General features: G+C 50.9%; 2 protein-coding genes across 2 annotated transcripts; one reads left to right on the top strand and one right to left on the bottom strand.

The window, feature by feature from the left end:
• Positions 1-6215: 6215 nt before the first annotated feature.
• GLRG_08811 (uncharacterized protein) lies at positions 6216-6884 on the bottom strand (the record flags this gene model as incomplete). The annotated part of the gene is made up of 1 exon (XM_008099361.1): positions 6216-6884. One exon carries the CDS (start codon positions 6882-6884, stop codon positions 6216-6218), a length of 669 nt encoding a protein of 222 aa, XP_008097552.1.
• A 3704-nt stretch (positions 6885-10588) lies between these two features.
• Positions 10589-11473, top strand: GLRG_08810 (uncharacterized protein; the record flags this gene model as incomplete). The annotated part of the gene is made up of 2 exons (XM_008099360.1): positions 10589-11169; positions 11239-11473. 2 exons carry the CDS (start codon positions 10589-10591, stop codon positions 11471-11473), a joined length of 816 nt encoding a protein of 271 aa, XP_008097551.1.
• Positions 11474-12414: the final 941 nt, after the last annotated feature.

The raw sequence follows: 12414 nt of genomic DNA, 5'->3' as shown, positions 1-12414 counted from the left end.
AAACCAGGCCGGGTCGTGGGTCAACCCCGATGCTTGCGACCATAGAGGCTTCGAGGGTCGCTGGGGCATAAGCCTCGAATTCGTCTACGCGGGACCTCGGGATCTTGCAGCCAATTGCCTGTTGCTCAAAGCCAGCGGCTGCATACGTAGGACACGGGATCACAACCATGGCGCAGGGCATGTGACTTGAGAAATGCAGTGTCTGCAGGTCCAGAAGAAGGTGAAGCAGCCGTGCACCTCGGCCGAAGCAGCGGGAATAAGGACCAAGACTGTTGTTATTGAAATGCAGCGCTGGTGTGTGTATAATGAATGGCAAGGGCAGAAGGGGGTTGCTGCATTAGTTGAGCTGCTTGCCGTTAGTTGACGTGGCGATGCCATGATACCGCGATGCAGATTGGGCAATGAAAAGTACGGGCCGTTGAGATGTCTTGATTGCTGAGATGCTCAAGGACAACGTGGTATAAGCCGCGCCTGCTTGGGGGCGGACGACGTTTCCCTCGGGCATAGTAAGAAGAACGACTATATCGATTATCGACCGTCCCCCGCTCACGTAAGCTTGGCTTGTTGACCTGCCCATTAATTCCCTTCTGCCCCCATGCTGTTTTTGAATGGATGGCCTCGATCCTGGCTGGCATCCTTTTCAATTTCAGGGATTACCCGGTTCTTTGACTTTTTGGCACGTTGCCTAAAGTCTCACTATTATCAGCCCCGACCATGGCCTTCGTCTGCCTTATTGACAAGCGAGGGGTCAACGCATTCGTGACTTGAATAGAAAGCATCGCGGAGCCCGGGTCTCGAGAGCAGGCCGATAATAAGCCATATGTGAAGTGACGCTGCCCATTGATGGTATCTCGGATATGGCTCGCTCTTGGCCATTTCAGAAAGAAGGCCGGACACAATGGCGAGACAAGCGCCCCCCAGAACCGGACAATACACAGTGCTGAAGGCGCAAGTCATCCTTACGGGAACAAACTAAATACCGAGAGACCTGTTGGCTTGCATGATGCAGAGGTCCTGCAATGGAGCACCACTGCTCGATGGCACCCTAATGTCTGTCTAGATTGGGAGTGTGACTTTATCATGTGCCCAGAATGCTTTCTTTTCCTTTTTCCGATCTACCTACCGGTAGTATACCTAGCTCTAATCAGTCTCCAGATTTCTGAATCAAACAACAGAGGCAAATAAGCGTTTCGTCCCAGAGCACGCAAATACCTACAGGGTGCCTCCTTTGCCGTCATCGGATACCGGAGGGATCGACGGCCATCAGACGGAACTAACCCCCACGCTAGCCATCCCCGCAAGAGGCCAACCACTTTAGACTGGGGGGAGTACTCCGCCCTTCAACTCCTCGTCGAGGTCAGAGCTTGCGGCGAGCCTTCCCCCAAGTCCGATAGCTCGTCCAAGTTAGCCATGTCAGCCCAGCCGCAGTCTTACTTTGCTCTCAATCTTACTCTACTCCGGACATCAACTCGGCAATGATGCGCCATACCATCTGCCTAGTGCCTACAGAAGCAACAGTCCCCCGTCATCCTGTGCCCGTCGAGGCCAGATGCGGCTCATGTTGGTCAACGCTGCTTTCGACCCCTGCTTGGCAGAACACGTATCCCTCTTCCTTTAGAGGCTTGTATCGGCTCGTGACCGGACAACGGGCTGTAGGTGTGCCCAAGGCCTTGGCTAGAAGCTCGCGACAGTGGGAGTTTCTCATGTCTCTCACAGTGTTTGTCCGCTCTCCAACCCACTTACCAGCTCACCCAGCTCACCCAGCACGCTGGGGGGGGGGGCGTCCACGTTGGTGTGCTCGGATGCATTCTGGGCGTCTGCTGACCTGAATCCCCACAGACTCCTGCAGAACCTGGCCTGGGCCGTGTGGGAAGTGACATCGGAAATGATCATCTTGCTCGACGTGCAGCTGCGCCACACAACCTCTTCCTAGTTCATTGTCCAATCCGCCAACCGTCTGGTTGGACGGTGACACATCTTCATCATCGCCCTCCCGTGCTGGACCGACAGCCTGCTTTCTGCTTTCACCCCGCACTCTTTGATTGACTGATGAATGGTCCATCCATCACCAAGCTCCTGGCCTCAATCTCTTGCCTCATTTCCTCTCCGCCCCAGCTGACAATCTGCAGCTTCTCGGCTGTGCCAGGCCTTTTGGCGGAACGTACTAATCACCTTGCACCACACACACACACACACACACCCGTCTTTGGCCGTTCTGGAGGGAACCGGACTTCTGGCACCATATCGTTTCTCTACAGGGGTTAGTGCTGCACCGAATGTGCAATATCTGCGGGCTTGGGCAATCCGGGGGGGTGGAACGTCATGCGTTGCTGATCTTCAGAGCCTGACCTGCCACGGAGCCTGACATGATACACGCTGTTCCCACGTGGATCAAGGCGCATAACTCCAGTCGACTGCTCCTTGGAGTAGAAGGAGTAGAAGAATATCTTTCAAGACCCCCTTCGTTGCTGATGCAATGGCGGCCTGCTGACAAGACTTTCCCGTCAGCTCAGTCACCAGGGGAGCTCTGGAAAGTACCTGCCTCTAAGTCGCTGGATACCCAGAGGGCTGAATCAAAAATGTGATCCCTTCCCTAAATATACCGTCCAATTGTCCGAGTATCTAGAGCTGAACAACAAGCGTTGCTGGCGGTATGGAAGCTGGATGTTACAGCCAAACCACTAGCGTATGCCATGAACATGTGTCGGCTCCTTGTGGCTTAATCAGTTTCTTGGTAGAACGCATTGATCCAAGCGTTTTATTTTTCTCCTATCAGAAGTCATTTATCGATACCCAAAGGCATGCTGCGCTTACAGTCGGTAAGGCGATCTTTTCTCCCAATAGTCGAAAGGGGGACGGAGGAGCTTCGTCTATGTATCATCTTCCGGCAACACGGACACATTAAGCTCCTGACCAACTATTCTCCTCTGATTTGTCATGACGTTCCATGGCCATTGTTGATGTAGAACTTGAGACGGCAAACTCTTGGTTTCGATTCATCTATCAAGAAACCGCCTTTTAGCTGCGGCCTGTGTAATCGTTTTGCTATGGTGCAGTTAGACTAAAGATTTCCCCAGATTCCTGTTTGATTCTTTGTCTTAACCACGGCTCAAGTTTACATTACACGCCAGTAGACATCTTCCTGACGTTTGATATCTGACGCTTACGAGGGACCCTGTCAATCATTCAACAACCCCACATCTGACCGAGGTGGCTGTCTCGCTGAGCCCCCACACCCCACTACTTCCATGTGCAGGCGGGACAAGGGATCTCGATAGACCTTCCCGAAGAAGCTCAGGTGAAGGGCCAAGAAGCCCGCACTTTAACTCTCCAGACGTCACCTTACGACTAGGATGAGATTCCTGGGGCGGTTCTTGGCAGGGGAACCTGGTAGGGTGGTGTATGGATGTTAGCGGAAAGCGATTGGAGGTTTGGCCGGGTCCCGGCTAACCGCCTAGTTGTTGGATGACTCTATTTCAATGACATGTCTGGAAGTCCAATTTTTGAATCATGAAGACTGTGGTGGATTCAAAGGGCCTGGATGGCATGCGGTTCTGCAGAGGGAGGTCCGGCCGGAACAGTGCACGCGATGAGGCGGACTGGCCAGCCAGACCCAAGTTTCTACTACGAGCTGTTCAACCACCGCAACTTTAACATACGCTATCGCAGCCAGAATCACGGCGGCTGATGGCACAAAGATTGCCCTTCAATTGTTCCTCTGGTATGGACCGAGGCCGGAACGTTACTGGTAGAGTGTTGTTGCCTAAGACTGGGCAGGACGTTGCCGCCGCCATTACGCAACCCACATTTCCCTCTATCTCTTACTTTCAGTCATGAGACCCGTTTAGCTAACTCTCGATTGTATTTAGTGTGTCTTTCTGCCTTGGTAACGTCCCTTTTGTTACTTTTCTGCTCAACAGCGGGCGATGAGCTACAAGCCTGGGCAGTCGTAGCGCAATGACTCAATTATCCAGCAGGTCTCCTTGATGACTTACGCATCTATTGAACTTACTGACGCAACGCGGTGCATAGACGCACCGGATGAGTACAAGAACCGAGTCGCTTGCGACTTAGTCGGGCTCTCTCGTAGCTTGCCCGGAACGACGCATATTTGTCATTGGGCTCACCAGCCCGCCCGTAGACATGAAATAACTCCATGAACTCGCTTTAGTCATGAAATGGCTATTCCAGAGGCTTAATATGAGTAACAGTTTGACGAAAATGTATGTGGCCTCTCACGAACTCAAGCCTCAAAGAGCCATCCATGTTGGTCACGGTTCACCTTATCTGCTCAGCGTTCCGTTGATAGAGGGAGCGTAGTGGCTTGAGATGCTTACCCATTGCATCTAGTCTCGCAAATTCGGTCACGCGGCCCTAGAAACTCATTGAGAGGAGAGGATCATATTCTGGGACCAAACGTTTCCAAGAATACGTTCCATGGTATCGCTGCAACAAAAGGGGCTCAAGTCACCGCGCTGGCTAACGAAAAGGGCAGTGGTTGATGGTAGTGGCTAGAAAAGTCATGTTAGTAGTCATCAAGCTAACCTCAAGATACGTGGATACCTACATGGCTAACAAGAGCGAGGCTTAAGTGAGTGTAGTACCTGGGTTAGATCCCTCTTCAACCGCTTTCCTGTCCGTAGATTTATACGATCCATGGGTGGTGGGGAGGCCTCCATATCCCACAAAATAAGCATGCGATGCTTGTTTAACGGTGACTAGTTCCCTGCGGGAGACGGCTCGGGCGATTCGGTACCATACTACCTGGAACTCAATTCTTGCAATGACATGATTAAACTTGTGTTGACGTTTGTACTCATTTACTATAAGTCATTAATCATGAAGATCCCTAGACTGAATGAGATTTCATTCGCTCAATTACCATATTCATGTTATTAATTCATCAGTGTATGAGGTCAACTTGATTGGTTCACTCCCGCCTCTCTTCAGGCTTATCAACGCCTTTCGACCCGGTCCCCTTGCCTCCAAACGCTTCAATCATGTCTTGTAACATATCCTCTGAATACCAGTGAGTCAGTTCAGAGTATATCCTAAGGTTAACATGGCAACCCATCAGTCGCAGTATCCTACAGGCCTGTTGACTATGCTGAGGCAGCACCTTGTCGTCTTTGCTTCCATGGCCCAGGAACACGGGTGTTTTCTGGAACGGTGGTTCTGATGTTGATGAGTGTGATGGAAGGTCAATCTCTTCTCGGATGATAATCAAAGCCTGTTCAAGTGGATTGGTTTCGGGGTCATCTCTCTTCCGACTAAAGGGTGATTCGTGATTTGATGACTCGAATACGTCGTCATCCGAACCTACTGGGGCCGCGTCCTGGTACTCATCATTCATAGTATGAGGACGCTCTCGCAGAACGCTCTCGATAGTGTCGGCCATGGGCAGCATCCCGCACATGCCCAAAATGCCACCGAGGGGTTCGCCTTCCCACAACAACGAACAGAGAAGTGCAGCAGCGCATCCTTGACTGAAACCGCCTAAGAATACTCTGTCTTCTCCGCCTACAATCAGGGCTTCGTCTCTGATGAGCGCGTGTACGAAACGGACGGTCTCCCGGGCATTCCCCAACACCGTCTCCTCCCAATCACCACTTCCGTCATACCATTGGTTGATGATGGAGCGCCTATAAATTGTTGCCCTTGACCGCGACGCAGTTGGGAAGGTGAATCGCGTGTGAGGCAGTGCTTCTCTCAACGTGATGATGTTTGAATCTTGTCCACGGACAGGCGTGGCAAGGAACGGCGGCGCAAACATACCCGCACTTGACCCTCGACCATGCAAAAAGATTAGGGAATGCAGATGTGGCTGCTTCAGTGGCGGTATAACTATGGGGCTTGGAAATATGTGTAATGGAAGGCGTGTTCTATCGGCAACTTCTGCAGTAGATCCATGGTCGTTGTTTTCGAGCATTTTCAATGATATGTGGTAGTGCAGTTGAAACATTGCTGACCTGCAGCCGACCGCTGTGAAGTGGGACGAAGTTCGTTTAACGGGCCGAAAGGTGGAGACCTGGGGCCGGGAGCCCGGAACCCGGAACCCTTCTCAGACCGTGTCCCCTCCCAGCTTATATGCCAGATAAAGAAAAGGTCGAACACAACGGAAAACACGAATCTATAACGCCATTCGTAAGTGCATTGCGATTACTATCAAGATTAGGTTATCGATTGTGCTTTATGTCTCCTGCCTTCGCGCACACTCAATACATGAGCTCGTGGGCAGGCTTCATGAGAGCAAGTTCAATTCGCCAAGGTTTCAGTATTTCTTCCACCGCTCCCTCCCTATCGAAGTTTGGTTCTTCGTTGTATGATAATTTGGCCTTGACGAACTCCCAGTAAGGGGGATAGTAGCCAGCTTCCGACCAGTTCCCAATCGCCAAGACATCTCCCGTCCTCTCCGAGATGTAAATGTTGTCCGCTGTGAGGTTTCCGTGCGTGAAGACCAGCTCGTTCCTGGACGAGGCGAGCTCGTCAACAAACTCCACTGCGCTGCGGACAAGATCCGGATCATACGACACAGAAGCAACACTATCTCTGAGAATGCGTACAAATTCCTTATTATTTTCGTAGACCCTTACCCGGTTGACGGGATCGCACCCAGGACGAGACACGTAGCGGTCGGCAATGACAGGGCGTCGAGGTATATCTCTGGGCTTGGTTGACCGCAGCGCCTTAATCATCTCCCTAGTTTGCACTACAACGCGATATTTCTGTCTGTCGTCTAATATAGTCCAAACTTCACCCAACCTTATCACACCCTCTTCGCTGATCTGGTCCTCGAGAACTGCTTCAATTCCGGTCAAAGGTGACGTTGCTATTCGGAAGGGGGGGACGCGTATGCTGGTCTCGTTTGCAAAGTGTAGAAACATTTGGAGTCTCCAGTGATGGTCGGGACTGGCGCGTTTTAGAGTGGAGGGAGGTGTCGAAGCTTTTGAACCCGAGAGTAGGAGCAGGTTGGAGGTATTGATAGTTCCAGAGTCGCCGGAATGCTTTGTCGTATTGCTTCCATGGATGTACTCCCCGATCAGGCCAATATCCCCCTGTTGGTAATTTTCGGAATGATCTCTTAGCAAGAGTCGACCAAAATGATTCAGAGTAGCCATCATAAAGATGTACAATGGGTCCAGGGTAGAAGAGGTCATGACGGGGCCGAATTAATATGAAAGGCCGGGGGGGGCGGTCGATGATATAATGCCGCATAATGTCTCGGTAACTGTTGGATGAAGCGATCGCGAAATGAGCGCGAGAAGGAGTGCGAGAAGAATCAGCCACCTTATAGACACAATCTCCTATGCAAGGTGACGTCTTGCGCGGCTGTGGGGTTTATACATAAAGTTCAGATTGACAAGGCTTAAGGGGGAAACCGACCCATATTGATGGTTAAAACATCATTCGTACAAACGTTCGAGGATCAAATTCGGACGTTATACGTGTATATATATATGACTTCCACTTTCTGGAGCCTTTATCCCCGCCTTCCATCTGTACATCCTGCTCAGCGTGTCTATCAAACCTGGGGAAACACGCATGCGTGATGTGTATTCGAACCATAGATGTCCCCCATCGAAGGATCTTGAACGACAAGACGCTTTGAAACCAGGCATGTGACTTGGATAAGTGTTGGATGGATGAGGCTCATACACAAAACCTGCTGCGCCTTATTATTTTGCAACAACCTCGCCTGAAATCAGTTGGGAATGTTGTACACAGTCTACCATTTCCCTTCGCGCACTGCTGCTGTCAACCTGGCTGCCTGGGTGGAAGTTCTATCAATGGCCCTGACCCCCCATTTAATTTTTTGGATCTTCCCCCATTAGTGCCCCAAAAACCTACCGGGATCGCTGCGATGCCTTTTCGCCCTTGGCTGTCCCAAAGTTTCAACCAAACTCAGGCTGCACCACAGCTGCACCCATCCCGACCAAAGCACCCGGAAACCTTATGCTGATTGCCGGGTCCTTAAAAGTGTCTGAAATTGGGACATTTCTTAACTTTCCCAGAAAATTCGGTGGAACCTTGAAAATATAATCGGATTTCCAGGGCTCGTTGAACAGCTTTTTGTTCGAAGGAGCCATGGTTGAAGGAATAGCAGTTTTGGATGGGAGGCTTTAGTTCATCCTGTCTTCTCGTTCGTATAAATGTTGCTGATTGCCCTTCAGAAGCCAATATCTGGCCACTACAACTATTAAGTCACTCAGCGACAGGCAGGCAGTCCTGGTCCCTTTACGATCATGGACATCATTCACCCTCGACTCGTCAACAAGAGCCATTAGCTCGCACTTTTTCCCACAGGAAACAGACTTCTGATTCCAAAAACTCCCCATTATTGCAAGACTTTTTATGCATTCATTTTTCAGACACCTGCCTAGCTAGGACACTATTTATACAAGCCAGGCCGTCTTAGTGCTTTGTTGAAAGCCACCAATACTGAGCTCAGACATTGGGTATCGCAACCTACATCTCGTATGATGTTCGTGACCAAGACAGCCTCAGATAGCATGCCCATTGACCTTGAGGCATAGCGCCAGTGCTGGGCAGGATGGTTGAACAGAGAAGAACTACTGAGGGACAAGAGGTGCTCAGACACTGAATACATCGGTACAAAACTGTGCTATAAAGCTCTCTGTTCTCTATAATATCTCTCATGAATCATACGAGACGCGGTTCCGGGCCTATGTGCAGTCGGCCATCGTCTGACGTATGACATGTCGTGGCGGCCAGCTATTCGCCCAATCCACCACACTTGGGCCAGTTTCACTAATTTATCAGAAGAGGTCACTTCGAAAAGACTCACAACTACTCTTACGTTGTATGTATGGTCGTTTCTGTGTGCAGTATATGCTTAGCTCTGCAATGGTCCGCGTGTCACTCTTTGCCTCCAATCTTGATGGAAGGTTTAGAATGGGCTAAGAACTACCTTGCAAGTAAACTGGAGATAGATCTGAGTTCACTGGAGTCTTTATTAACAAACGTTGATAAAGCTTTGCCAAATGGCTCGTTGGTAAATTGTGAAAGCCGCGCATTCATACATATGTGTGCATGTGAGACCCGCGCAGGTATCTGTGACACGTGTATTGAACCTGGTCCTGTGACCTCTCTATGATGCTTGATACGTTGCTAGATATTGAGACATTGCGGTAGTGCAGTCATCAATGGCCTTACTTATGCATATCCGAAGCCGCACCGAGAGTCATTCTCAAGCCTGACACAGGCCATAACCAAGCTTCAATGAGAACAAAGGAAAACAAACGATAGTTCAATTCAAGACAGTGGAATTTCAAGACCATGATGCATCTGATTTAGCTCACTAACCGTATAAATACTGAGAACTTCTGAGTCGCAAGGCCGGGAACAATGACAACGCAGTGGCGGCGTGTCATGACCAAGGTCCGGAACACGACCCATGATGAGGCAATTGCTTGTTTGTTTACATGTAACGAGTTGTCTGACCTCGTTGGGCTGATGGGTCTCCATTGAGCCAGCAGAGAATCAAAATCAGAGAGCGCTACGTGCATCATAGTATACTAATGCTTTGAAGTTGCTCAGCACACCGGAGCCGCCAACGCGAAGGACTCGGACATAGACATATGAATAGATATACAAAACTAACCATAATGACAGTAACGCGGAATCAATACGTATTTAGAATAATTTCAGACAAATATGGCAGCATTTGCTCATCACGTCGTCATGGAGATCCCTGTTGCTTCGCGAGGAAAGCTCTCCACAGGGAAACAGCCAAAAGTCTTATCCGCGACAAGCATGGGGTTAAGCATACCTACTAGTGGAAAGGCAAGACCACAAGTCTCATCTGTCTCTGTGCGATTTGAGACCGACGGAGAAATGCTCCAGGTACGGTGTGCGGCCAGCCCTACGTCAGTAGCTCAAGTCCTCATTGGGCACCGATGCGGTCATGATGATTTGATTCCAATGGCGATTTGCAGCCCCAACCTACCACTCAAGAGAGAGAGACCCCCCCCCCCCCCGACTTTGAACCTCTCACTGAAGTCCAGAATACGTCGGCCAAGGCTCTTGTGTCTTGGCTCGATGCGCGCGCACATGCACACAGGCACGATAGCACGGCTATGCGGCTCACTCCCAAGCCCAGGCGATGTGTCACTGAGTCCCGTCCCTGTGGCCTCTGCCACCCCATCGGAGCTTTTCCAGCAGACCACAGGAGCGCTTGAAAACGTCGGATTTCCTTTCCGGACCGTGTAATGTGATGTAATGTGATGTATGGCCGCCCGCCCCTTGTTACGGGGCCGGAGCCTTCTGCTGCTCCTCCCTTGTCGTCGCCGTTACGTGGCGGTGACGATGGTCAGCCACAATACTGCCCTCTTTGCGGCGTTCCAAGATACCGCCTCCGAAGCGCATCATTATGTTGGTGTTGTGTAGCAGCGCAGAGCGTACATAAGAAAGGGGACTGGCCGCGGCTTTGTGAACGGTATCCTGGATAACAACAGCATCGATTCATTTTCAAACATAGCAACACTCACCTAGGCGCGCCACATAATCGAGCATTGGTGACGCAGTCACAGCCAACAATCTTCCGGTCTCACCCAAGAATCGTTCCGCGATGGCCTCACTGAACCAGCGTCGTCCTATGGACGCCCCCCTCGACGGTCCTGTCCATGACGAGAAGCCCACGGGTCTCCTCACCCGCTTCATCCCTGCCCGCCTCCAGCACTCCAAATTCTACGGCCTCTTGCTGCGTCTCACGCGCGTGCTGCAATTTCTCTCATCCGTCATCTCTCTCGGTATCTTCTCTCAGCGTCTCTTCAAGGTCTATCGCCTCGTCAACTCCATCAAGACTCGCCGTGGTGTCAACGGTTCCTACGGCGCGGTCGAGGGCATCCTTGCCGCCGCCGTGTTGTACACCCTCATCATGACCATTCTCGGATGCATCAAGAAGAACTCTAGTCCCGGCACCAAGACTTGGCTCCGCTGGTTGTGGGTCGTGCTCGACATCCTATTCGTGGGCGCCTTCATCGCCGTCGCCGTGATCACCTCGCCCAATGGTGGCATGGCTGGCCCGAGGCATTGCTACAGCGAGGGACGTCTTAGTGATGGATCCAACAGCGCTACTGGCGAGACCGCAAGCACCGATGACACTTGTGACCTGCCGTGGGGTACCTTTATTCTGAGTATCATCAGCACGTAAGTTCCGGAAAACCATGTTCTATCGCAACCTGGATGGATTGCTTTACTGACAGCTTCTTGCAATAGTCTCCTCCACGCTATCACTGCTTCCTTCCACGAGGTCAGAGACCATCGTCGCAGAAACAAGCTCAATATCGCTGAGGAGGAGAAGACTATTCATACCGCACCCGTCGACAATACATCCGGCCATGTTAGGGGCGCCCACTCTGGACCCATCGGACAAGGACAAACTGGACATACTGGGAACACAGGAGGGTACACCAACAACACGGTACCTGCTGCAAACAACACTCGCTACTAGTGATACCAAGTTTCTCGACTATGCATTCGTCTTGCAGCGCACATGAGCTCGATGAGTTCTGCTCTTGCGTGGTAAGCGATGGTATCAAGCCGAAGATCATTTACGATTGGATTTTCGAGGATTGTTTGCAGGGGCGAAAGAGCTCTAATATCAGCAGTAGTAAAGATACCTATAAAACTGCCTCCCTAATAAACAAATCAACGTTGTAATGCAAAATTGTGCGTTGGTTTAAAGCGACGATGTCGGCATGACCTATTGGGAATATTCATGTATTAGTCTGGCTCACGTACCTGTGCCGTCGTATTAGCCCATAATATGAGAATGACGACACTGAGTTGATCAGAAGTGACGTTCGTCGGTGGCTGTCAATCGTCTGCTTTGTTTGAACCCGTCAATGGTCACTTGGCCTAATTCTAGCCGACATGGGTGAGCACCTTATAGTCGCGTCCGAGACGACCGCGTCATCATGGTGGTTTGTTATGCGGGACATTGAATGAAGGTTCGGCGTGAAAAATGACCGACATGGAGCATGGACCTGGGCTGATGGAATGTCAGCCAGCGATACAGATTGAACAGCATGCAGCATGACCGCCCAGTGGGAACTGGTCGGAGACGACGTGGCCTTCGGGCCCGAGTCGTGAACCTGGCCGCCGTTGGGCCACCAGTCTCGCGGCGCCTCATGAGCGAGGAAGAAGTGAAGACAGATGATAAGAGCGACAAGGCTGAATGAGGAAGCCAGTCATCTGCGAGCGGACATGAATGACGAGGGTGGATATGACAGGCAGCACATACAGTACTAGGTCAAAAGTCTGTTTACAGCAATAAGGACAGCCAATCAAAAGCTACAGTAGGTGGTTAGGACATAAGGTCTTTAGTGACGCACTGTGAAGTGACCTCCAGCTATTAATGGGTCCTCTCTTTAACTCTTCTTTGGGTTATCC

Source organism: Colletotrichum graminicola, assembly GCF_000149035.1.
Source record: "Colletotrichum graminicola M1.001 genomic scaffold supercont1.41, whole genome shotgun sequence".
In the NCBI taxonomy this organism is placed as follows: domain Eukaryota; kingdom Fungi; phylum Ascomycota; class Sordariomycetes; order Glomerellales; family Glomerellaceae; genus Colletotrichum; species Colletotrichum graminicola.
The sequence above is the reverse complement of the archived record's forward strand: the minus strand, read 5'-3'. Positions and strand labels throughout refer to the sequence as shown.